The following is a 23,366-nucleotide window of genomic DNA, read 5'->3' on the forward strand; positions in this document are numbered from 1 at the left end:
CCCCTGCTCTAAAGGGAAGCCATAGCACAGACAAGCAGACCTATGGAGAGGGCCATGTGGTGAGAAAACTGAAAACTCTTGCCCAAAGCCAGCAGGCCACAATGCCCTCTTGTCCATGGCCACGTGGGTGAATCATTTTGGAATCAGATTATCCGGCCCCAGTCAAGCCTTCCCTCAGATGCCTGAAGCCTCTGCTGACATCTTGTCTACAAACTCATGAGACCCTGAGCTAGAAACACCCAGCAAAGCTGCCCCCAAATTTCTGAAACACAGAAACTGTGAGACAATAAGCTTTGGGGTAATTTGTTATGCAGTAATAGATAACTAATACACATTATACTACAGGAAAAAGCTCAAGACACAGAAGGCCAGATATGGTGTGATTCCATTTATATGAAACATCCGTAACAGGCAAATCCAAAGAGATAGAAAGTAGATTGCTGGTTACCAGGGGCTGGAAGGACAGAGGAATGGGGAGCAAATGCTAATGGGTATGAGGTTTCTTCTTGGGGTGAAAATGAATTGGATAGTGGTAATGGGTACATAATCTTGTGACTATACTAAAAACCACTGAATTGTACACGTTAAAGAATTTTATGGCATATGGACTGTGAATTATATCTGAATTATATATATGTGTGTGTGTGTTTATGTGTGTATGCATTTGGAACAGAGCAGCGGATGGAAGTTGGAAGGACTTTGAGGAGAGTGTTAATGAAAACCTGAAGAGCCTTGAAGAAATTGTTGAGAAGTATGGCCTTTGAAGAGGCTGCAGGTGTAGTCTTAAGGAAAGTAAGAGAAATCTTATTGACAATTAGAGGAGGGGATTCTTGTTTAGTACTGACAGAAAATTTAGCAACACTGTCACCAGGAGTAACTCAGAAAATAGAAAATGTGCCTAATGAATTGGGTGACTAGCTGATGGGATTTCCATATACAGTGTTTTTTTTGTTTTTTGTTTTGAGGCTGGGTAACTTATAAAAAGAGGTTTATTTGACTCACGGTTCTGCAGGCTGTACGGGAAGCATGGTGCTGGCATGTACTTCTGGTGAGGGCCTCAGGAAGCTTACAACCATGGCGGAAAGAGAAGGGGGAGCCCGGATGTCACAGGGCAAGAGAAGGAGCAGAGAGCCATACACAGTGTTGAATGTGCTTCCTTAATTCTTGTTGCTTATACTAACATGCAAGAGAAAGATAAGCTAATGGAAGAACTATTGGTAAAGAATTAATAATTGATGGTTTAAAAAATTCCCAGACTCTTCAGATGGCAAATGATGCCAAAATTAAGAAATGGCTTCAAGGCAAAGATAATAACTGAGGGCACTTCCAGGAAAACATAGTCTAAAGATGATATTGAGGGCATGACTATACAATCATTTCTCAAGACTTCAAAATGAACCAACATAGTGCTTCAGAGAACTATTTAAACAATAGAGTTCATTAGATTATTAGCGTAAGTAGTTCTTCCCATTATCTTGGCAGAGACAAGCCCCAGGTTAGAGAGGGGCTATTCTGAAGGGACTTTGGGGTGGCTTTTGTCTACTAGCAGAAACTCCAATAAAATTCACAGGATACTCTTAACATTTTAAAATATTATATTGTCAGTTAATAGCGTTGCTAAAAAAAATTCAAAAATTAGAGAAAGAAAATATTATATTGGCAGAACCACTGTTAACTTAGATTGAAAGGAGAGAGTACAAAAAGGCCTTTGGGTCTCCAAACTTCTACAAGTGGAAAGCAGACTGAGAAAACCACTCAGCTAGAAATATATGCTACCTTTCATGAAAAAAAGGTATAGGGAAGCGGCCAGCCTTAGTGGCTCACGCCTGTAACCCCAGCACTTTGGGAGGCCAAGGGGGGGGGGGCGGATCACCTGAGATCAGGAGTTCGAGACCAGCCTGGCCAACATGGTGAAACCCTGTCTCTATTAAAAATACAAAAATTAGTCGGGAGTGGTGGCACGCACCTGTAATCCCACCTACTCGGGAGGCTGAGGTGGGAGAATTGCTTGAACCCAGGAGGCTAAGGCTGCAGTGAGCCGAGATTGTGCCACTGTACTCTAGCCTGGGTGACAGAGGGAAACCCTGGCTCAACCAAAAAAAAAAAGAAAGAAAGAAAAGAAAAAAGTATAACTCAGAGGCTGGGTGTGGTGGCTCATGCCTATAATCCCAGCACTTTGGGAGGCTGAGGTGGGTGGATCACTTGAGCTCAGTAGTTGAAGACCAGCCTGGGAAATATGGTGAACACCTGTCTCTTAAAAAAAAGAAAAAGTGTAACTCATAAGGCAGAACTAAGAGCCCAGATAACATAGCCAAGAGGTAAGAATTATTCTGAAGCCTTGAGTACTAATCAGAGTTGCCAACCTCTGTCTGACTGAATTTCAGAATTGCCAGTCTCCTGTATGTCTTCCACTTCCCTACTTTTTGAAGAGGATGGCATCTAGCAATTATCCTATATCTGCTGTGCTACTGTATGTTACACATATGGGGAGCAAATAACTAAAGTTCACAGGTCTTAAGAGAAACTGTACTTGAGTTGCTGTACCTAAGGAACTCATCCCAAGGAGCCCTCATTCACACTTAGACCTGACCTGATTTAGATGATAAGATACTGGGCTTTGAGCTGATGCTATACTAAGGTGAAACTTCTGGAGGATTTGAAAGGAGGTAAGAGTATTTTGCATTGGGAAGGACAAAAATCATTGAGGACCAGAGGTCAGACTGTGGTACCCAACTTTCAAGTTGACACCCAGTGATTCTTACCTCCTAATATTCACAATGTATATAATCTCTCCAACATTTATTAGCCCCATGTAACCCATGGAATTTGGCAAATGTGATCGTATGTGACTTGAGGCTAGTTTATAAAAGAGTGACTTCTGCCTGGCACTCTCTGTCCCATCACTTACTCTGCGGGAAGCCAACTACCATGACATTAAGATACTCAAGCAGCCTAGAGAGAGGTCCATGTGGTGACAAACTGAGTCCCCTTGCCACCCACCAGCCAGAGAACTGACTCTTGCCAGCAGTCATGCAAGTAAGCCACGTGGAAGCATTTCCTCCATCCCTGGAGAATTCTTTAGATGATCATAACACCTTGTCTGCAACCTCACTAGAGACCGCGCCAGACCCACGCAACTATATTGCTCCTGATTTCCCGATTCCTTCTCTGAATGTTTCTTTTAAGCTGTAGTGGATAACTAATATACCATTTTTCATGCTTTTGTTTCTGCTGTCATATTAAAAGGATATTTGGGCTGGGCACAGTGTCTCACGCCTGTAATCCCAGCACTTTGGCAGGCTGAGGCGGGTGGATCATCTGAGGTCAAGAGTTCGAGACCAGCCTGGCCAACATGGTGAAATGCTGTCTCTATTAAAAATTCAAAAATTGGCTGGGCATGGTGGTGGGTGCCTGTAATCCCAGTACTTGGGAGGCTGAGGCAGGAGAATTGCTTGAACTCAGGAAGCAGAGGTTGTGGTGAGCCAAGATCACACCACTGCACTCCAGGCTGGGTAACACAGCAAAAGTCCATTTCAAAAAAAAAAAAAAAGAAAAGAAAAGAAAAAAAAAACCTCAGATATTTGGAGGCTCCTGTTGAATGAGATTTTCTCTGTATTACACATGCAGAAAGTACATATTTTATCAGAATATTTTATTTCAAGAGTTAACACTTTTTTCAAAAAGTAAAAACAATATAATTACTTCCCTGAGTATAAAGAACCAATTCTACAATAAAAGACCATTACAAAATTAAGCAATTAGAGGTACATAATTCTCTGCATTCAATTATACTCTATTTCAAATTTATTCTTAAAAATTTCATGTTTTGGAACTTTAATGTTTTCAAAAAAACCTCAAAACAACTCATTTTGCACCTGTGGTTTTAAGGTTATCAGTCTGATCTGTCTTTATCAAATTCAAGGGCAATCTTCAAAGCGGTGCTATTGAGGCCAACAGATTGCATGTTACATATGATAGAAACAATGATTCCTCTTGGGGGAACCTTGTTATTTATAGTCTCTGTATCCAGTTCTTCAGGAAGGACCAGCAGGACACTACTGGCGCCCACTGCCCCTCCAGTATGTGAAGCATAATGCCGTTGCTTTCTACAAGAGCCATACGTTTGTTTCTTTTCCACCACACCCCAGGCCATTGCATATTTACCCTCTTTATCCCAAGACATCTCTGTGTTAGGGACTGGGGTCCACATCATAATCATTGTTTCTGGTTTGAGGTATCCAGGTAAAAGATTTTCATTTGAGTTCTCAAACAGCCTAACTTGGTAACCATAAAGCATCGCATTCCCAAATTTTAGAAGGTCACCCACTGTAGACAGAAATCCACCACCAGCCCATTTATAGGAGTTATCCACGTAAGGCGTGTTGACAAGACGTTTCTTTTTATTGTAAACATAAAATCTAAAAGGAAATAAGAAATGATCATTAAAAATTTCATAATCACTGGCTTCACACATGATGATAGAAGAATGTGTACATGAGAGAGATTGTATTTCAATGTAATGATCATACATTCTCAGAAACTATAAACTAACCACTAATTTTCAATATGATTCAGGTCCTAATGACACACAGATAACTAAGTAAGATAGTCTAATTACCTTTTGAATTAAAGCATAGAAAGTGGTTTTTTTCTATTGGTATGGCTTGTCCATGCTGAGTGTATCAAACTTTTAATACCTGCAAAAATGTACTCGTTAATATTACACATGACATATTTGCCCTGTGCATATGGAGACAGTTATCATTGGGTAGATATTCCTTGTCCTTGGGGTTAATGCTGAATCGTGCCACAAATGAATTTTATAACCAAAACTGTAAACATCCAAAGCACTTTGGGATGTTTAGGAATAAGGTTATTTGTAAGATGACTAGATTTCTTGGATAAAAATACCATATAAGCTGGGTGCAGCAGCCGGTGCCTGTAATCCCATTGACTCAGGAGGCTGAGGCAGGAGGATCGCTTGAGCCCAGGAGTTTGAGTCCAGCCTGGGCAGCAAAGCAAGACCCTATCTAAAAAAAAATTCTAAAAAAAATACCATATACATAGTATATATAATGATGTGACATGGTAGTTTCTTGGTGCAGTGAGAAAGGCTGGAGTTAGCAAACCCTAGTTTGAATCCTTTCTTCTTTTTTCAAGATTCTTACACGTCCCCTAAAAGTACAAGTCATAATATTGGGTAAAGTAGGGCTGGCAGTTAGGAAATGAGTGGCCACAGGTATGTGTCTGAAGATTTAAAAAAAGAAAAAAGTCTAAAGGGGATCTTAGTATGCTCTTTAAAGAACCAATGACTTGATAGGTGGTTTTCTCATTGTCTCAAAATCAACATGTCTGTCATGTTTCTTTCTCTCCATTAAAACCTTCATTATACAACTTTTAATGACTTTCTTGCCCTGAACTCTCATACCCAATAAGACGCTAAATCCTATGTATTCAATCTCTGCTTTGTGTCTTACCCTCCTCCCTTCCTTCCATTCCTATGGAAGAGTTGTCCTATGACAACTCTCAAATTTTAGGCCCTCATTACTTTCTGTGTCAACTTCTGATTATATTTGTAATTCTAGTCAACCAAGTAAAATTAAATCTAAAAGAAGTTACATAATAGAAACACATTTTTTCATTGAGAAATAAATTTCTACTTTTCTTTTGAGACAGAGTCTTGCACTATTGCCTAGGCTGGACTGCAGCAGTACAATCATGGCTAACTGTAGCCTCAACCTCCAGGGCTCAAGCAATCTTCCTGCCTCAGCTTCTTGAGTAGCTGGGACCACAGGTGTGTACCACCATACCTGGCTAAGTTTTTTTTTTTTTTTTTTGGTACAGATGAAGGTCTCACTGTTGTCCAGTCTGGTCTCGAACTCCTGGCCTCAAGCAATCCACTCGCCTCTGCCTCCCAGAGTGCTGGGATTACAGGCATGAGCCACTGTGCCCAGCCAATAATCAGCTTTCTGTAACTTCTTTTTTTTGAGACAGAGTCTCACTCTGTTGATCAGGCTGGAGTTTGGTTCTCCTGCCTCAGCCTCCCCAGTAGCTGGGATTACATGTGCTGCCACCATGCCCAGCTAATTTTTTTTGTGTACATTTACTTATTTATTTTTGAGACAGAGTTTCGCTCTTATCGCCCAGGCTGGAGCACAGTGGTGCGATCTTGGCTCACTGCAACCTCCGCTTCCCGGGTTCAAGCGATTCTCCTGCCTCAGCCTCCCGAGTAGCTGGGATTACAGTTGTGCGCCACCATATCCGGCTAACTTTTGTATTTTTAGTAGAGGTGGGGTTTCGCCATGTTGGCCAAGCTGGTCTCAAACTTCCTGACCTCAGGTGATCCGCCCACCTTGGCCTCTCAAAGTGTTGGGATTACAGGCATGAGCCACCATGCCCGGCCTATTTATTGATTTTTGAGACTGAGTCTTGCTCTGGTGCCCAGCCTGGAGTGCAGCAGCACAGTCTCAGCTCACTGTTCCTGGGTTAAAGTGATTCTCCTGCCTCAGCCTCCCCAGTAGCTGGGATTACAGGCATGCACCACTATGCCCAGCTAATTTTTTTTTTTTTTGTATTTTTAGTAGAGACGGGGCTTCATCATATTGGCCAGGCTGGTTTTGAACTCCCGAACTCAGGTGATCTGCCTGTCTCGACCTCCCAAAGTGCTGGGATTACAGGCGTGAGCCACTGTTCCCGGCCGATTTTTTTTTTTTTTTTTTTTTGAAACAGAGTCTTGCTCTTTCACCCAGGCTGGAGTGCAGTGGCATGATCTCAGCACACTGTGATCTCCGCCTCTGGGGTTCAGGTGATTCTCCCTCAGCCTCCCGAGTAGCTGGGATTACAGGCCTCAGCCTCCTGAGTAGCTAGGATTACAGGCGCCCACCACCATGCACAGCTAATATATATATATATATATATTTTATATTTTTAGTAGAAATGGGGTTTCCCTATGTTGGCCAGGCTGGTCAGGAACTCCTGACCTCGTGTAATCTGCCAGCCTTGGTTTCCCAAAGTGCTAGGATTACAGGTGTGAGCCACTGCGCCCAGCTCTGTAACTTCCTTTTAACAGTAAAGCATTTCAAACCACTTACATTAAGACTGGAAACTAGAACTCCTCAGTCATTCCTCTTTTAAATATAAAAATATGGAGACTTCTAGACTTTATAATTCTAGCTTTAATAAGCAAATTCTAGATTTTAATCTCTTAGTTCCTTTTCACATAGGACAAATTAGTACATTTTTATGAAAATAATTTTATTCAGCTGAAAGATAAACTTTACCATTTCAAATTCCTAGAACATTTCTGCTTAAAAGAATATAGACACAAGTTCTTGACTAAGTTACTGAGACATTTTTGTAACTAACTGATGGGATGATGCCAGATGACAAACAGCTTCTTCATACTTATTTATAAGAATCTCCAGGTTCTGCACAAGAATGTTATATAACCACAGAAATCTACATCTACAAACTTAGAAACTAAAAATACTTTTTTTCAAGGGTGGGGGGACAGGGTCTCACTCTGTCACCCAGGCTGGAGTGCAGTGGTGTGATCCCAGGCTCAGGTAATCCCCCACCTCAGCCTCCTGAGCAGCTGGGACTACAGGCACACACAACCTTGCCTGGCTAATTTTTGTATTTTTTGTAGAGACAGGGTTTTGCCATGTTGCTCAGGTTGGTCTCGAACTCCTGGGCTCAAGTGATCCACTTGCCTCTGCCTCCCAAAGTGCTGTGATTACAGGCATGAACCACTGAGCCCAGCCTTATTTTTAAAATGCTTCTTAAATGTCTTTAGAGACAATATTCATCACTTGGTATTTATTGTTATAAGAAGTTTGAAAACCAACATAATTTCAAATGCATGTTATAAAAACAATCCCACTTTAACATTTAGTATTAACATTTGAATTGAACTACCAGTAGAGAGTCTGTCAGCTAAAGGCATGAAAAAAAGCTTGATACAGAATAATTCTTATAATTCTAGAAGATACTTTAGAAATAGAAGGTAAAGGCCATATCTATACTGTCAAAATACAGCCAAAGTTCAGAGAAGGTGGGGATGATTAATGGGTACAAAAGAAACAGAAATAATTAATAAGATCCAGTATTTGAGAATACAACATGGTGATTATGGTCAATAAAAATTGTACATTTTAAAATAACTAAAAGAGTAGGATTGGATCATTTGTAACACAAAGGATAAATACTTGAGGGGATGGATAACTCATTTTACATGAGTGATTGTTTTGCATTGCATGCCTGTATCAAAACATCTCATGTACCCCATAAATATATACAGCTGCTATATATCCATAAAAATTGAAATTAAAAATTTTAAACATTAAAAAATGCAGCAAACACTCCAGAAAACATTCATTTTATTTGGTTTTCATCCCATCTAGTTATAAAATTAGAAATTTTTGTTGCAAACGCTGTGCCAAACACATAAAAAATATGGCCAAGTTCTAATAATAAGCCGAGGCATTGACTGAGGATTCCCCTATCAACAAATTGAATGTCTTTCAGTGGCAAGAACATTCACTGAGCTCCTTTGTGATGTTCACTTACAGAGTTATTTAGTGTACTTGCCTATACAGAGTATATTCGCTACACAGAATCAATATAGTTAGGCGCCTAAACAGAAACAATGTTCCCACTGTTCCATTTAAGAAAATCCCAATTTTATTCAAGACAACAACATATCCAGTTAAAAACAATTCTCTTGCCTCCCTTACAGCTAAGTGTGATCTTGTCACTCAAATCTGAGCAAAAGAATTTAAGTGCTTTTGTGAGGTGGGATTCTGGTGAGATACTTTTAAACAGGTGACAGACACCGTATGGTACTATTTTAAACACATGCATAAACACACAGAGAAGTGATCAAGAAGAGAAATATTTACTCCTGGAAACACAGTAACTCTAAAAAGCCTTAGTCAGGATATTATGAACAGGTTTACGGTTATACCCAACAAATCAGAAGACTACATAACAAGCTGGAAACATTTTTTTCCCCTCAAAATGGTACCATAAAACAAATGAATACAAACATATATATTTATTAAGTTTTACTTTAAGGTTTTATTTTTGTCTATATCTTTGAAAAGATTCCTTTTACTCCCTGAACTCCCCCAAAAAGCTGGTGCCTTTAAACTCTTTTAAAATAATTATTACAAAAAAGAATCAGAGTTGAGTTTTAGAGGCCCAAATAGATACTGTATCAAATAAAATAAATAAAGCAAATAGATAAAACATTTTCCTAGGTAACAATATTTCTTTCTTTTAGTGCCCTATTTTATTTCAGCAGCCCATTTTATCTAACTAAAATGAATCAACTACCCTTTAGAACCATTGAGAACTACCAAAAATTAAAACAAGACAAAACAAAAAAACCAAACCAAAAGCATCTCAGAGCTGATAGGGACCCTTAACACTAGAGATAGAAACCCATTGCCTTTTTTCAAAGAATAGAAAATAAAATGAGCTAGGCTCACGCCTGTAATCCCAACACTTTGGGAGGCTGAGGAGGGAGGATCATTTGAGGTCAGGAGATCAGCCTGGGAAACACAGCAAGATCTCATCTCTACAAAAAAATTTAAAAATCAGCCAGGTGTGGTGGCACACATCTGTAGTTCCAGCTACTTTGAAGGCTGATACGGAGGATCACTTGAGCCAGGGAGTTCAAGGCTGCAGTGAGGTATGACTGTGCCACTGCATTCCTGCCTAGGCGACAGAGTGAGATCTTGTCTCAAAAAAAAAAAAAGAAAATGAAATTAACTCACCATCATATGGCATATTTTGATTTTTGCGCAAGTCACAAGTTAATTACTCATCAAGAAAACAGGAAATAATAGCTGCTCTGCAGTCTGCACATTCACAGAGAATTTCTAGCTTAGAAAAGGGGCTCGATGAGTGGACATAATGTCCTTCTCCCCCTTATACACAGAGCTAGACATCCATTTTCAAATTTGCAAATGTCTAGATCTAAATCATAGTAAGGTCATACATCTATGCCGTCTTTACTAGAGAATCTTTTTTTAGATTCAGCTGACAACTTCTGGTATTTGTCTTTTGTTTTTGAGACAGGGTCTCATTCCATCGTCAGGTTAGAGTGCAGTGGCATGATCACAGCTCACTGCAGCATCAGCTTCCTGGGCTCAGGTGATCCTCCTTGCTCAGCCTCCAAATAGCTGGGACTACAGGCGCATGCCACCATGCCCGGCTAATTTTTTTTGTACTGTCTGACAGGGTTTCACCATGTTGCCCAGGCTGGTCTTGAACACCTAGGCTCAAGCAATCCACCCCGCTTGGCCTCCCAATGGTATTTATCATTTTTCTTGTGCTTTCCAGTAAAATATAATGCTAGATCCAAAAATAATAAACACAAAGAGTCTGAAGTAGCTGAGAACCACAGGCAATTTAAAAAATTTAAAATTCATTGCTTGTTGCTAACCAAATTTATTTTGGGTCCCCAAGAAATCTCTTTTAGGCCATAAACTGATTTGCAATGCCATTTGCAATGGTAAAAGTAATAGTTGATTTGTTAAATGTGCTACCTTTCTAACAAATCAAAGAATAAAATGGAAAATAAAATACCATAACTGTAAAATTCCTATTAGTAATTAAGCTTCAAAATTCTGTCCCAAAGCCCCTTTCACAAATTACTAGCAAAAATTATAATAAAATTTTAGTTTGACATATTCCACTGAATGGCTTTCAAACTTTTTTGTAACCTCAACCCACAGTAAGGAATATATTTCTCCTTTTGACTGAATGAAAACACACACACACACACACACACACACACACACACACACACACACACATCACACCCTTCTAAAACAGAACTTTTATGGAGCAACACAGTGGCCAGTGGCATAGATGGCTGGTTGTTCACAAAATTGACTCTTCTCTTCTTCTTTAGTAATATAGTAAAGCAAGCCACATGCCTGCTCAGCTACAAATTACATTTCTCAGCCTCCCTTGTCACAAAGTGTGACCATATGGCTAAGGTTTTTGCCAACAGAAGGTGGACAGAAATGAAGTGTGACACTTGCAAGTCTGGACCTTAAGGCCTTGAGTACATGCTCCATACCCTTTCTCTTTTCAGGAGGCTGGGGCACCTGCAGGGCTGTGATTGAGCTTCAGGTGTATAGACAGGGACACCACTGTGGAGAGAGGAGCAGTAAGATGGATGAATCTGGCCTCTTAAAGGCTTGTGGGGAACCAATCAGAATGGCTCACCTCAGGAATGCTGCAAGGGGGAATTAAACTTTTATTTTCCTCACGCCACTGCATTTTGGTGCCCCTTTAATGCAGCAACCTAACCTTTATCCCAAAGCTTATATTTACCTTTACTACCTGCAATGTACTTTATCATATTCTATTCTATTTTGTTCCATTAAAAAAAAGAAATCCTGGTACTCAACCCACTAAGCTGATTTTCCAACTCAATAACTGGACATACAAACCTACAGTTTGAAAACCACTATGGTAGGAAGAGAGAGGAGTAAACAGATAAAAATCAGTAAAGAATACAAATACTTAAAAAACGGAATTAAGGCCGGGCGTGGTGGCTCACGCCTGTAATCCCAGCACTTTGGGAGGCCAAGGTGGGTGGATCACTTGAAGTCAGGAGATGGAGACTGATGAAACCCTGGCTCTACTAAAAATACAAAAATTAGCCGGGTGTGGTGGTATGCATCTGTAGTCCCACCTACTCAGGAGGCTGAGGCAGGAGAATGGCGTCAACCTGGGAGGCGGAGCTTGCAGTGAGCCTAGATCGCGCCACTGCACTCCAGCCTGGGTGACAGAGCAAGACTCCAACTCAACAACAACAAAAAAAGGAATTAATTCTGACCATAAATAATCAAGATATAACTCAACTGGCCATTTTATAAACTTCTGACTCACCCTCCTAACATTTGACACAACTGCCCTTTCATAAGTATTCTTTGTTCTTTCTGAATTAAAGTATTTTTGAAAAGTTACCAAGTATTTGCTTTCCAAATACTTTTTCCTCTAATAATAAAACCCCAAATTACTTTAAAAGGTCAAACAAATCTTTATCGCATTTGCTAATACTGTGTCTCAAATTTTTCTCTACAAAATAAGCTCAAATGTTTATAATTTTAAAATTCAATACTTCCATGTGTGTTTTTTGAAGTATACCAGTTCAGACAAGAAATCTGTATTTGGTTCACATTATTTTAATCCTGTCTCATCTCAACTGAACATGTAAATTTTTTAGCACTTTCATATAGTCTTGTGCTTGTTTTATTTAATTAACTAAGTAATTAATTAATGTTTAGAGACAGGATCTTGCTTTGTCACCCAGGCTGGAGAGCAGTGTATAATCATAGCTCACTGCAGCCTGAAACTCCAGGGCTCAAGTGATCCTCTCCTCCTGATTAACTAGGACCACAGGTGTGCGCTACTATGCCCGCCTAATTTTTAAAAGAATTTTTGTAGGGACGGGGTCTCACTCTGTTGCCAAGGCTGGTCTCAAACTCCTGGCCTCAAATGATCCTCCTGCCTTGGCCTCTCAAAGTGCTGGGATTACAGGCATGAGCCACACAGCACCTGGCCAGAGTTATTTTAGATTATGCAAATTAGTAATTAAAACTCTAAGTCATAGAAAATGTCTCCATAGGAGAAAGCATAAATTAAAATATAAAATTTGTAAAAGCTAAAAAGCTGACTAAACCCTTTCCTATTATAGTGGTAAATGAATCAAATATGAAATTATATAAAATCATAGCATTTTTCACTCCTAAGGGTAAAAATTCTAGTTAACTTGTCAAAATCTGTTCTAAAGCTTCTCCATAAAATATTAAAGTCTGCTTAAGCAATTTTTCTGCTTAAGCAATTTGCCTAGAATTTTGTTTGAACACCCAATTCAAATTTACATAAGTAACTTCAACTTGATATTTTATATTTAAAAGCTGTAGAAGAAAATGGAGAGAAAATGTGGTTTAAATGTTTTAAATCTTAAAACTTATTAAAAAGTACCTAAGGATGCCTCACTGTAAAATAGTGTTTATACCCAGATAGTTTTTAAGTGTTCAATTATTTTAGATATTACTTTGTATTTTTATAATATATCAAAAAAAATTTTTTTTTGAGATGGGGTCTCGCTCTCTTGCCCAGGCTGGAGTGCAGTAGTGCAATCACAGCTCAGTGGAGCCTCCACTTCCCAGGCTCAAGTGATCCTCCCAACTCAGCCTCCCAAGTAGTCAGGACTACAGGTACACACTACCATGCCTGGCTAATTTTTTTTGTACTTTTGGTAGAGATGGGGTTTTACCATGTTACCCAGGCTGGTCTTGAACTCCTGAGCTCAGACGATCCACCTGCTTCGGCCTTCCAAAGCGATGGGATTACAGGCGTGAGCCACATTGCCCCACCCCCAAAATCTTAATTACCCTTGTTAATGGCACGTAGCAGAGGTCTGCATAATCCAAATAAGAAGAGCATTTTAATGTTTACTATCAACACACACAAAGCAGAAAATCATTCAATTAAACATATACACATATACATAAAAAAGAACAAAATCACGTCCTTTGCAGCAACATAAATGTAGCTAGAGGCCATTATCCTAAGTGAATTAATGTAGAAACAGAAAATCAAATACCACACATTCTCACTTACAAGTAGGAGCTAAACACTGGGTACACATGAACATAAAGATGGAAACGAGACACCAAGGACTCAAAAAAGGGGGATGCAGAGAGGAGGGCAAGGGTTGAAAAACTACTTATTAGGTACTAAGCTCATTATTTGGGTGACAGGTTCAATTTAAGTCCAAACCTCAGCATTATATAATATATCCATGTAACAAACCTGCACATGTACACCCTGAATCTAAAATAATAATTACAAAAAGAAATTAGGGGATTACCATGTTAGCTACATAAGTAAAGGGCAGTGTGGCCCCACTGATAACTATGTTACATAATCATCATATTCTTTTTTTTTGTTGGGGGGTGCAACAGAGTCTTGCTCTGTTACTCAGGCTAGAGTGTAGTGGGGCAAACTCGGCTCACTACAACCTCCACCTTCTGGGCTCAAACAATCCTCCCACCTCAGCCTCTCGAGTAACTAGGACTACAGGCACGCACCACCATGCCTGGCTAATTTTTGTATTTTTTGTGGAGACGGGGTCTCACTGTGTTGCCCCAGCTAGTCTCAAACTCTTGGGCTCAAGCAATCCTCCTGCCTTGGCCTCCCAAAGTGCTGGGATTACAGGTGTGAACCACCGTGCCTAGTCATAACATGTATTCTTTTTGAAAGAAAATGTATGTACTTAATTGAATTATTTGCTAGATGTTGGTCTGTAAGCTCCTGGAGGGCAGGAGCTATGTCAGGTTAGCTCTACTATGTGGTACAGTATGTGGCATGTAGTATTTGCTTAATAAATATTTACAAATGTAAGGCAAAACAAAACAAAAAATACACATATAGGTAAGCAATCTAATAACCATTTACTGTTGCAGTTTTAATATTTCATATACTATTTTAAAAGCAACATATTAAATAATGACAGTGACAGATTATAACTCATTGACTAAAATAAGAATCCATGAGCGCATACTGGTATGAATAAATAGAGAGAAGGGGAAGCACTTTTTTTTCTGAGATGGAGTCTCACTTTGTCGCCCAGGCTGGAGTGCAGTGGCATGATCTTGGCTCACTGCAACCTCTGCCTCCTGGGTTCAAGAGATTCTCCTGCCTCAGACTCCTGAGTAGCTGAGATTACAGGTGCATGCCACCATGCCCGGCTGATTTTTTGTATTTTCTGTAGAGATAGGGTTTCGCCATGTTGGCCAGGCTGGTCTCAAACTCTGTCTCATATGATCCGCCCGCCTCAGCCTCCAAAAGTGATGGGATTACAGGCGTGAGCCACCACCCCGGCCCGCACCTTCTTATAATAGAATGCCAACTGATAAATATAGAATGGATGATGGAATTAGAAAATCACCATTTGACAACCATCACTGTAATAACTGATTCAGTCATGAATCATTGATAGATGCTAAAACTAGTAGAAAGTTTGATGAGAAACAGGATTTTTACATCATCTCAAATTATCTCCTCCAAATATACTTGTTAATTATAAAGTAAAAATAGTAACTTTACAATAACCTGACAGGCACCACCTCAAAAAGTGATTAAAATACCATCAGCAATAATGGGACAAACTGATGTCAAGTCACTTCTGATAGATATGACAAGCAAATGCAATGTGAGATCATGGATTAGATCCTAGACCAGAAAAAAAAAGTTTTTCTGCTCTTTTGCTATAAAGGACATTATTGGAACAACTGGCAAAATTTGAGTAAGGTCTGTAGATCTGACAAAAGCACTGTATCTATGTTAATTTCCCAAATGTCCTTGTTTTGTTTTTTGTCTTTTTTTTTTTCCTTTTTTGAGATGGAGTCTTGCTCTTTCGCCCAGCCTGAAGTGCAGTGGCACGATCTTGGCTTACCGCAACCTCCACCTCCTGGATTCAAGCGATTCTCCTGCCTCAGCCTCTCGCGTGGCTGTGATTATAGGCACCTGCCAACACGCCCGGCTAATTTTTGCATTTTTAGTAGAGAGAGGGTTTTCACCATATTGGCCAGGCTGGTCTCGAACTCCTGACCTCAGGTGATCCACCCACCTCAGCCTTCCAAACTGTTGGGATTACAGGCGTGAGCCACCGCGCCTGGCCCCAAATGTCCTTGTTTTTAGAAAATACACATTTAAATATTTATAGGTAAAGGGGTATCACGTCTACAACTTATTTCCAAATGGTTCAGAAACAAACACATACGTAGACAGAAAGGTAATGCAAATGAGGTAAACTAACATTAAGGGAATCTGAGTAAAGGGGATATGTGAATCTTTTGTACTACTCTTGCAACTTTTCTGTAAGTATAAAATTATTTCAAAACAGTATGAAAACAATTAGAAACTAATAACATGTAAACAAAGCATTAGTTAAAACCTAAAAAAGGAATGGTTAAAGAGCAAATTACAGATGCTCACAGTGGGTGCAATTTTGGTTTAGTTATTCATGTTTCAGTTATTAATATTATTGCTATCTTTCATCAAAGGGTCTTAGTGTACTTTATAAACATGTTTTACTTCCTTCACTTTACAGATGAGAAAACAGACATGTAGAAAAGCTCCCAAAATGTGGCAAGTTGATTTTGGAATGGAAACAAAGAAAATATGACTTTTAATTAATAACATAGTGTTAAGATGCGATATAGCTAGATACAGCAGAAGGTATTCGTTTACCTTGCTCTATTGTAAATCACTGGCTCGTTTTCTTCCTGCACAGTTGTCAGCATATCCAAGTCATGGAATATTTTCTGCATATAGTCCAAATATTTACATCCTGAAGCTCTCTCTACTATGGCTGCCAGTAGGGTATAGCCAAAAGTTGAATACAAAAACTGACTACCTTGAGACATCATTGCGAGGAGGAAAAAAATAAAATGCTTGATTATTATTCAAAAATATATAAAATATATTCCCACTGAAAATTGGCATACCTTTAAAACCAGAATATTTTACTTCAGCATTCAGAAAAAGAACACAGACAATATATAAACAAATTGAGTTAACTTTGCAACTGTCCTTATTCCAAGTCCTTAACACAAGAATAAAATTATGATCAGCATACTTAACATTTCACATAAATCTGCTCCTTTCTCTGATAATAAAGTAAGCAAATAAATCCTACCTCAAAATAAAACAAAAATATTTCAAAGTGACGACAAAACAGGAAGAGGAAGAAAAGAAAAGCAAATTTGATTTCTTGAGTCAACTTTGTTCTTAATCTACCTCTACTCATTGTTTAGGGCATAAATGGGCAAACATGTTCTTATTTTAATAAAATATATGGGTCAGGAGCGGTGGCTCACTCCTCTATCCTAGCACTTTGGGAGGCCAAGGGGGGAGGATCACCTGAGAGTCAGGAGTTCGAGACCAGCCTGGCCAACATGGTGAAACTCTGTCTCTACTAAAATACAAAAATTAGCCAGGTGTGGTGGTGGGCACCCGTAATCCCAGCTACTCAGGAGGCTGAAGAAGGAAAATCACTTAAACCCAGGAGGCGGAGCTTGCAGTGAGCCAAGATCGTGCCACTGCACTCCAGCCTGGGCAACAGGGCCAGACTCCATCTCAAAAAAATAAATAAATAAATAAAAATAAAATAAAATAAAATAAATAAAAAATAAAATAAAATATATGTAGGCACACAAACTTTGTTTCAAATACATATTTAAATTTAAATATATATTCAAATATATATAGTATTTCAGATAAATAACTTTATATCATTTTGGGTTCTGGACAAACTCAAACTGGTTTGAGACACAGTCTTGCTCTTGCTGTTGCCCAAGCTAGAGTAAAGTGGTATGATCACAACTCACAGCAACCTTGAACTCCTGGGCTCAGGGATCCTCCTGCCTCAGCCTCCTGAGTAGCTGGGACTACTTACACACGCAGGCCACTGAACCTGGCTAATTTAAAAAATTTTTTGGAGAAACAGGGCTTTGCTTTGTTGCCCAGACTAGTCTTAAACTCCTGGGCTCAAGCGATCCTCCCACCTTTGCCTCCCTAAGTGCTGGGATTATAGGCGTAAGCCAACTATGCCCAGCATAGAACTTTATTTTTAAGATAAAATCCATAATTATATTTTATTTGCTCTTATTAGTCATATCTATATAATATCTATTCAACTAAAAGCTTTTAAAATGAAAACAGAATATAAGTATATAAAACTATGGTAAATTTAGATATTAAGTAGCTTCAATAGGCACCAAATCAAAAAATAAAACAAAGATAATTATTTGTATAGATCAGCTTTTTGGGAAAAAATTATTGATGAACACTCATTTCTTTAAGAAATAAAGGCACAAAATAAGTTGAGCAATTTAAATTCTAACTAAATACTAAAATATCAGCAATACCTTATCATGTCTACTTTGGTCCAGGTTGTATTTAGAGAACTATTATTCCAACATTTCTCCATAAGTTTGCATGAACATCTTGATACTGAGAATCCTCTAAATGACTGGGTAGTCTCCAATGAGGCAAAATTTAAACAACAAGCTGCCTGGATGCTAGGCTTTGTTAGAAACTACAGACAAAAACGCAAGCACCAGACTAGTCCATATCACAATCATCAACCTCAATGAATGCACTCCGGATGGTATCAGTTTGGATTTCCTGAAAATTAACATTTCAGTAATGATGATTTTGTTAAGAGAAGGGATTAACACTCACCAGGTTTAAAGAACAAAGGATCATTTTTAAATAATCTTAGGGATTCAATTGAATTTTCAAACTTTTCTCTCAAATATAATTCGCCTTGTTCAAAATCATTCTTTTTCTTGCCAGGTTTTGAATTCCGGCATTTGGCTTCATTCTCCTGCTCTGTTTTAAATTTAGTAAAATCATTCTTTTCATTACTTTTGCCTTCTTTTTCTTGCTCAAATGCAACATTCTCTTTCATCATCTTCAAGGCTTTATAAGCTTTCTCTTCTTTCACCTTTTTTATGTCCTTTTCATAATGACGAATTCCACTTAAATGGGAAATCAGTAATCTTGTTGTGACAGAAACCTGATTGTAAAAACATGAAAATTCAATTACAATATTAACCTGAAAAATAGAAAGTTAGTTGCCTTGGAATAATGTCTCAGTAATATTTTCCATTTAGAACTGCTGTTCGGAAAATGTCATGTACAAATCCTTAGCCTCAAATTTCAGAAAAATACCTACCTGATTATCATCTGGATTAAGAAAAACTAATACATTAACAATAACTAAAAACAAGCCAAAGAATCCTATGAAACATTTTAAATATAAATTCCAGCATAAACCATTTAACATGCAATTAGTAAAATGAACTGTGAGTTTCACTACCTTTTCACCTTCATATTCTTTTTCTGGGAATTCGGGAACATAATGTTGTACTGGAATATCAAGATCCAGTTTCCCTGCTTCCCACAATTTGGCAAGAGCAACCATGGTGAGACTTTTGCTGATGCTGGCAATTCGCATAACTGTCTCTGGCTTACATGGTACACGGTTCTCAACATCAGCATAACCTAAACCTTTGGGGGAAAAAAGCAAAAAGTCACTATTAACAGGCTTCATGGTCAAACAAGTCTTCAAAAACTGAAATAATACTATCTTTAAACATGCTGTGTTTATCTAAAAGAAAAGTACTCCACTTTTATAAGTTACTTAACACTGGACATGTAAAGGATTAAAATCTTAGTATACCAGTAAGCCTAACAATTTAACCTTATAACTGAAGTGAAATTGTACCCTGTTTGCAATAGCAATTTTCTATGACTTAGATACAAATTTTTCTTAGCTTATCTAAACAACTGAGTTATTCCACATTTTAAATAAAGTATTCTTTAAAGAAAACATCATTATTCTTCTTCAGATTATATTTATTTTTGACTTTTGAGTAAATTTCCACTGAATTCCTTGAAATAGCCACTCAATAAAAGTAAGTGTGGGCCGGGCGCGGTAACTCATGCCTATAATCTGAGCACTTTGGGTGGCTGAGGTGAGCAGATCACCTGAGGTTGGGAGTTCAAGACTAGCCTGGCCAACATGGTAAAACCCCGTCTCTACTAAAAATACAAAAATTAGCCGGGCATGGTGGCGTGTGCCTGTAATCCCAGCTACTTGGGAGGCTGAGGCAGGAGAATCGCTTGAACGTGGGAGGCAGAGGTTGCGGTCAGCTGAGAACACACCACTGCACTCCAGCCAGGGCGACACAGTGAAACTCTGTCTCAAAAATGTGTGAAAAGATGTCCTGCAAACCAAATCTAGCTAACCATCAATTTAATTCGACTGCAAACCAGAAGAATAATTATGGACTAACTTAAAGCTTTTTCTAGAAAAAATTTTAAATTTGGTTTCCATGTTCTCACAGGCTGAAAGTGTGTAAATCTAACTAAGAAAGAGAAAGTGCCTGTAATCCCAGCACTTTGGGAGGTGGAGATGGGTGGATTACTTGAGCTCAGGAGTTCGAGACTAGCCTGAGCAACATGGTAGAAACCGCATCTCTACAAAATATACAAAAAAAAACGAAAGAAAGAAAAAAGCCTGGCATGGTGGAGTGCACCTGTAGTCTCAGCTACTCGGGAGGCTGAGGTGGGAGAATCATCTGAGCCCAGGAGTTTGAGACTGCAGTGAGCCAAGATCACACCACTGCACACCAGCCTGGGTGACACAGTAAGAGATCCTGTCCAATAAATAAATAAATAAATAAATAAATAAATAAATAAATAAATAAAAGAGAACCGAGATCTGAAAAGAAATAAAAGGAATACAATGACTATAAATTTGCATAATCTTAAATATCTAAAAAATATTTGCATAAAGTCCATAAAGCTGACATTTATATAATTTTTGATTATAAGATTTATCATAAATTAGGTATAATGATTAGACTATACTTATACTTGAAGGAAGAATCATTTTCCTTTTTTAAAAAATTTTAAGCTGGGCACGGTGGCTCACGCCTGTAATCCCAGCACTTTGGGATGCCGAGGCAGGCGGATCACCTGAGGTCGGGAGTTCGAGACCAGCCTGACCAACGTGGAGAAACCCCGTCTCTACTTAAAATGCAAAAATTAGCCAGGCGTGGTGGTGCATGCCTGTAATCCCAACTACTTGGGAGGACGAGGCAGGAGAATCACTTGAACCTGGGAGGTGGAGGTTGTGGTGAGCTGAGATTGCAACATTGCACTCCAGCCTGGGCAACAAGAGTGAAACTCCAAAAAAAAAAAAAAAATAAATAAATAAATAAATAATTTTTTTATAGAGACACAGGTGTCGCTATGGTGCCTGAGCTGGTCTCAAACTTCTGGCCTTCAGCGATCCTTCCTCCCTGGCCTCCCTAAGCGCTGGGATTACAGGCGTGCGCCACCTCAACTGGCCCATTTTCCTTCAAATTCAAACCCCTACTGCGCCCATCAACTTACTGCCTTTAAATGGCATATGAAACATTTTTTTTTTCTTTTTTTTGAGACAGAGTCTCGCTGTTGCCCAGGCTGGAGGGCAGTGACACGATCTCAGCTCACTGCAAACCTCCACCTCCCGAGTTCAAGCAACTCTTGTGCCCTGGCCTCCCGAGTAGCTGAGATTACAGGCACGCACTAGCAAGCCTGGCTAATTTTTTGTGTTTTTAGTAGAGATGGGGTTTTGCCACGTTGTCCAGGCTGGTCTCGAACTCCTAAGCTCAGGCAACCCACCTGCCTCTGCCTCTCAAAGTGCTAGGATTACAGGCGTGAGCCACTGTACCCGGCCTGAAACATCATTTTCTAAAAGTGGGACTCCTAGAAACCTAGGATGACCAATTAGATCAATTTCTGTGCAACAGAGAAGTTATGAAAAATAATGCCTTGATAAAAGTATCATAAAATGAATAGAAATCCCTCTCCCTAAGTTTCTTGCCTTCTGTTTGAAAAAAATAGTTGACACCTCTGCCTGGTTAAAAAGCCTAATAAAGTAGACTGAAAAGTCATTAAAGACAAGGAATAGTGTATAACCCCAGTACTTAGTACTTTGCTTTTTACGGAAGAGAGGCCTCAAGAAATTGTTAACTTAATTAAAAAAGAAAACTTCACAAATTCTGAGTTTTATCTACCCATAAGTGTTACCTACAAGTACTCACTTAATGGATTGTTCTACACAGTAGTTACCCCTTATCGGTGGTTTCGCTTTCCTCAGTTTCAGTTATCCATGGTCCGAAAGTATTAAATAGAAAATTCCAGAAATAAACAATTCGTAAGCTTTAAATTGCATGCCACTCAGAGTATTGTTGTGATTGTTCTATTTTATTATTGTTGTTAATCTCTTACTATGCCTGATTTATAAATTAAACCTTATCATAGGTATGTATATATAAGATAAAATAAGTATATACAGGGTTCAATACCATCCACGTTTGCAGGCATCCACTGAGGGTCTTGGAATATATCCCGAGGATAAGGAGGGACTACTATATACAACTTTCAGACCAATAAATCCAGTCCTAAGAGAAAAGTGGGAGTGGGTAGCCATCTTCATGACTCCAATTTATTAGTCACATTTTAAACCTTACTGTGATTTTAAAACACCTGATTCTTTATTATGTTAGATGTTTTCTCTACAATATGCATCGTTTTATGTAAATGCAATAGCATTTCATGGGATCCACTCTAACTAGTAAAACAATATTTTATTTACCAACTGGCACAGAACAAAACAACAATTTTCTGAACCCACCTTCTGACCAGACTTCTTTTCCATCTACAGAAACTCCAACCACTATGCCCGGTGCGCCCACCTCATCCTAAGACCGAAGGGGAAAGAACCGACAGTTTACGGGCCTGCTGAAAAAGCCCAGCGCTCTCCCCGGGGGCCTTCCGAAGCCCCGCCCCCTGAGTCTGGGCCCCGCCCCCCCCACCTGGGCCCCGCCCACCTCGTCCCAGGCCATGCTCACACAAGGGATGTGCCTGTCAGCCCCCTAGGGGGAAGGGGCGGTCCCCGAGACAGGCAGTGACCTCCGCCCAGATTTGGGGAACCCCCAAGAGCGTCTGACCACGGCTTGGCGGTAGGGAAATGGGAAGTCTTTCTCGGAAGCCGATCGCGGGCACCCCGCCGCCCCAGGTGGGGTCCACTCAGCCCCCGACAGCACCGCCGAGAGGGGTGGATCCCCGGCCCCCTACGCCCCCCGCCCCAGTGGCCGCACCTTGATCCTGTGCAGCAGGTCGCGGCTGCTCTCGATGGCTCTGGCGAAGCACCTGGAGCGGGGCGGCGCCGGGGTCTGCGGAGACCACGGGGCGAGGGACTGCTCCTGTGGCGGCTCGGCCAGAGGCGACGCCTCAGGGTCGGGGGCCGCGGGGGACTGCGCCGGGGCCGCGCCCCTCAGCCCACCCGCTAGCTTCACCCCGAGCGCCAGCCCCAGCCCCAGCCCAAGGCCCCCGACCCAGCCGTGGCCGAGCGGCGGCAGCCCGGCGCGCTGATGGACCCCGCGTCGTCCGCAGCTTGAGGCCAAGCCCCCGGGGGCGGCAGCCCGGGCACTCACTGCTGACAGGAGCCGGTACATGGCGTCTCTGCACAGCTGGCCGCCACCGAACTCACGCAGACCCGGCCGGCCGCGGCGCGGGGCGGAGGGAAGGACAGGGGGCGGGAAGGGGGCGGGACGGGGGCGGGGACCGCGGTCAGACCCTAGCAGTCGACGCCTGACGACCCGAGCGCCGATCGCATCGAGCCCTTCCTCCTTTCCCTTTTCTTGTCTCTTCCTTGTGTCTCTCTTTCCTTTTTTTCCTTTGCTTACCCTCTGATCAAGCGTCACCTCCAA

The 23,366-nt window shown here is 40.3% G+C and overlaps 1 protein-coding gene across 3 annotated transcripts; it reads right to left on the reverse strand.

Moving 5' to 3' along the window:
- Positions 1-3,619: 3,619 nt before the first annotated feature.
- Positions 3,620-23,164, reverse strand: LACTB (lactamase beta). Of its 3 annotated transcripts, XM_032174478.2 has the most exons (7): positions 23,091-23,126; positions 22,755-22,829; positions 22,289-22,355; positions 18,920-19,110; positions 18,280-18,616; positions 16,285-16,450; positions 3,625-4,418 (listed from the first exon to the last, which is right to left on the reverse strand). In XM_032174478.2, the coding sequence occupies exons 1-7, from the start codon at positions 23,109-23,111 to the stop codon at positions 3,893-3,895; spliced, it is 1,383 nt and encodes a 460-aa protein (XP_032030369.1). In that variant the 5' UTR covers positions 23,112-23,126; the 3' UTR covers positions 3,625-3,892. The 3 variants fall into 3 exon arrangements, 2 of the variants coding, with proteins under 2 accessions (XP_032030368.1, XP_032030369.1); XM_032174477.2 differs by having other exon boundaries at positions 3,620-4,418; positions 22,755-23,164; XR_004251610.2 differs by having other exon boundaries at positions 4,294-4,418; positions 16,285-16,446; positions 22,755-23,164.
- Between the last annotated feature and the right edge of the window lie 202 nt (positions 23,165-23,366).

The sequence above is a fragment of the Hylobates moloch genome, unplaced genomic scaffold (genome assembly GCF_009828535.3).
Source record: "Hylobates moloch isolate HMO894 unplaced genomic scaffold, HMol_V3 SCAFFOLD_14, whole genome shotgun sequence".
Classification (NCBI taxonomy): domain Eukaryota; kingdom Metazoa; phylum Chordata; class Mammalia; order Primates; family Hylobatidae; genus Hylobates; species Hylobates moloch.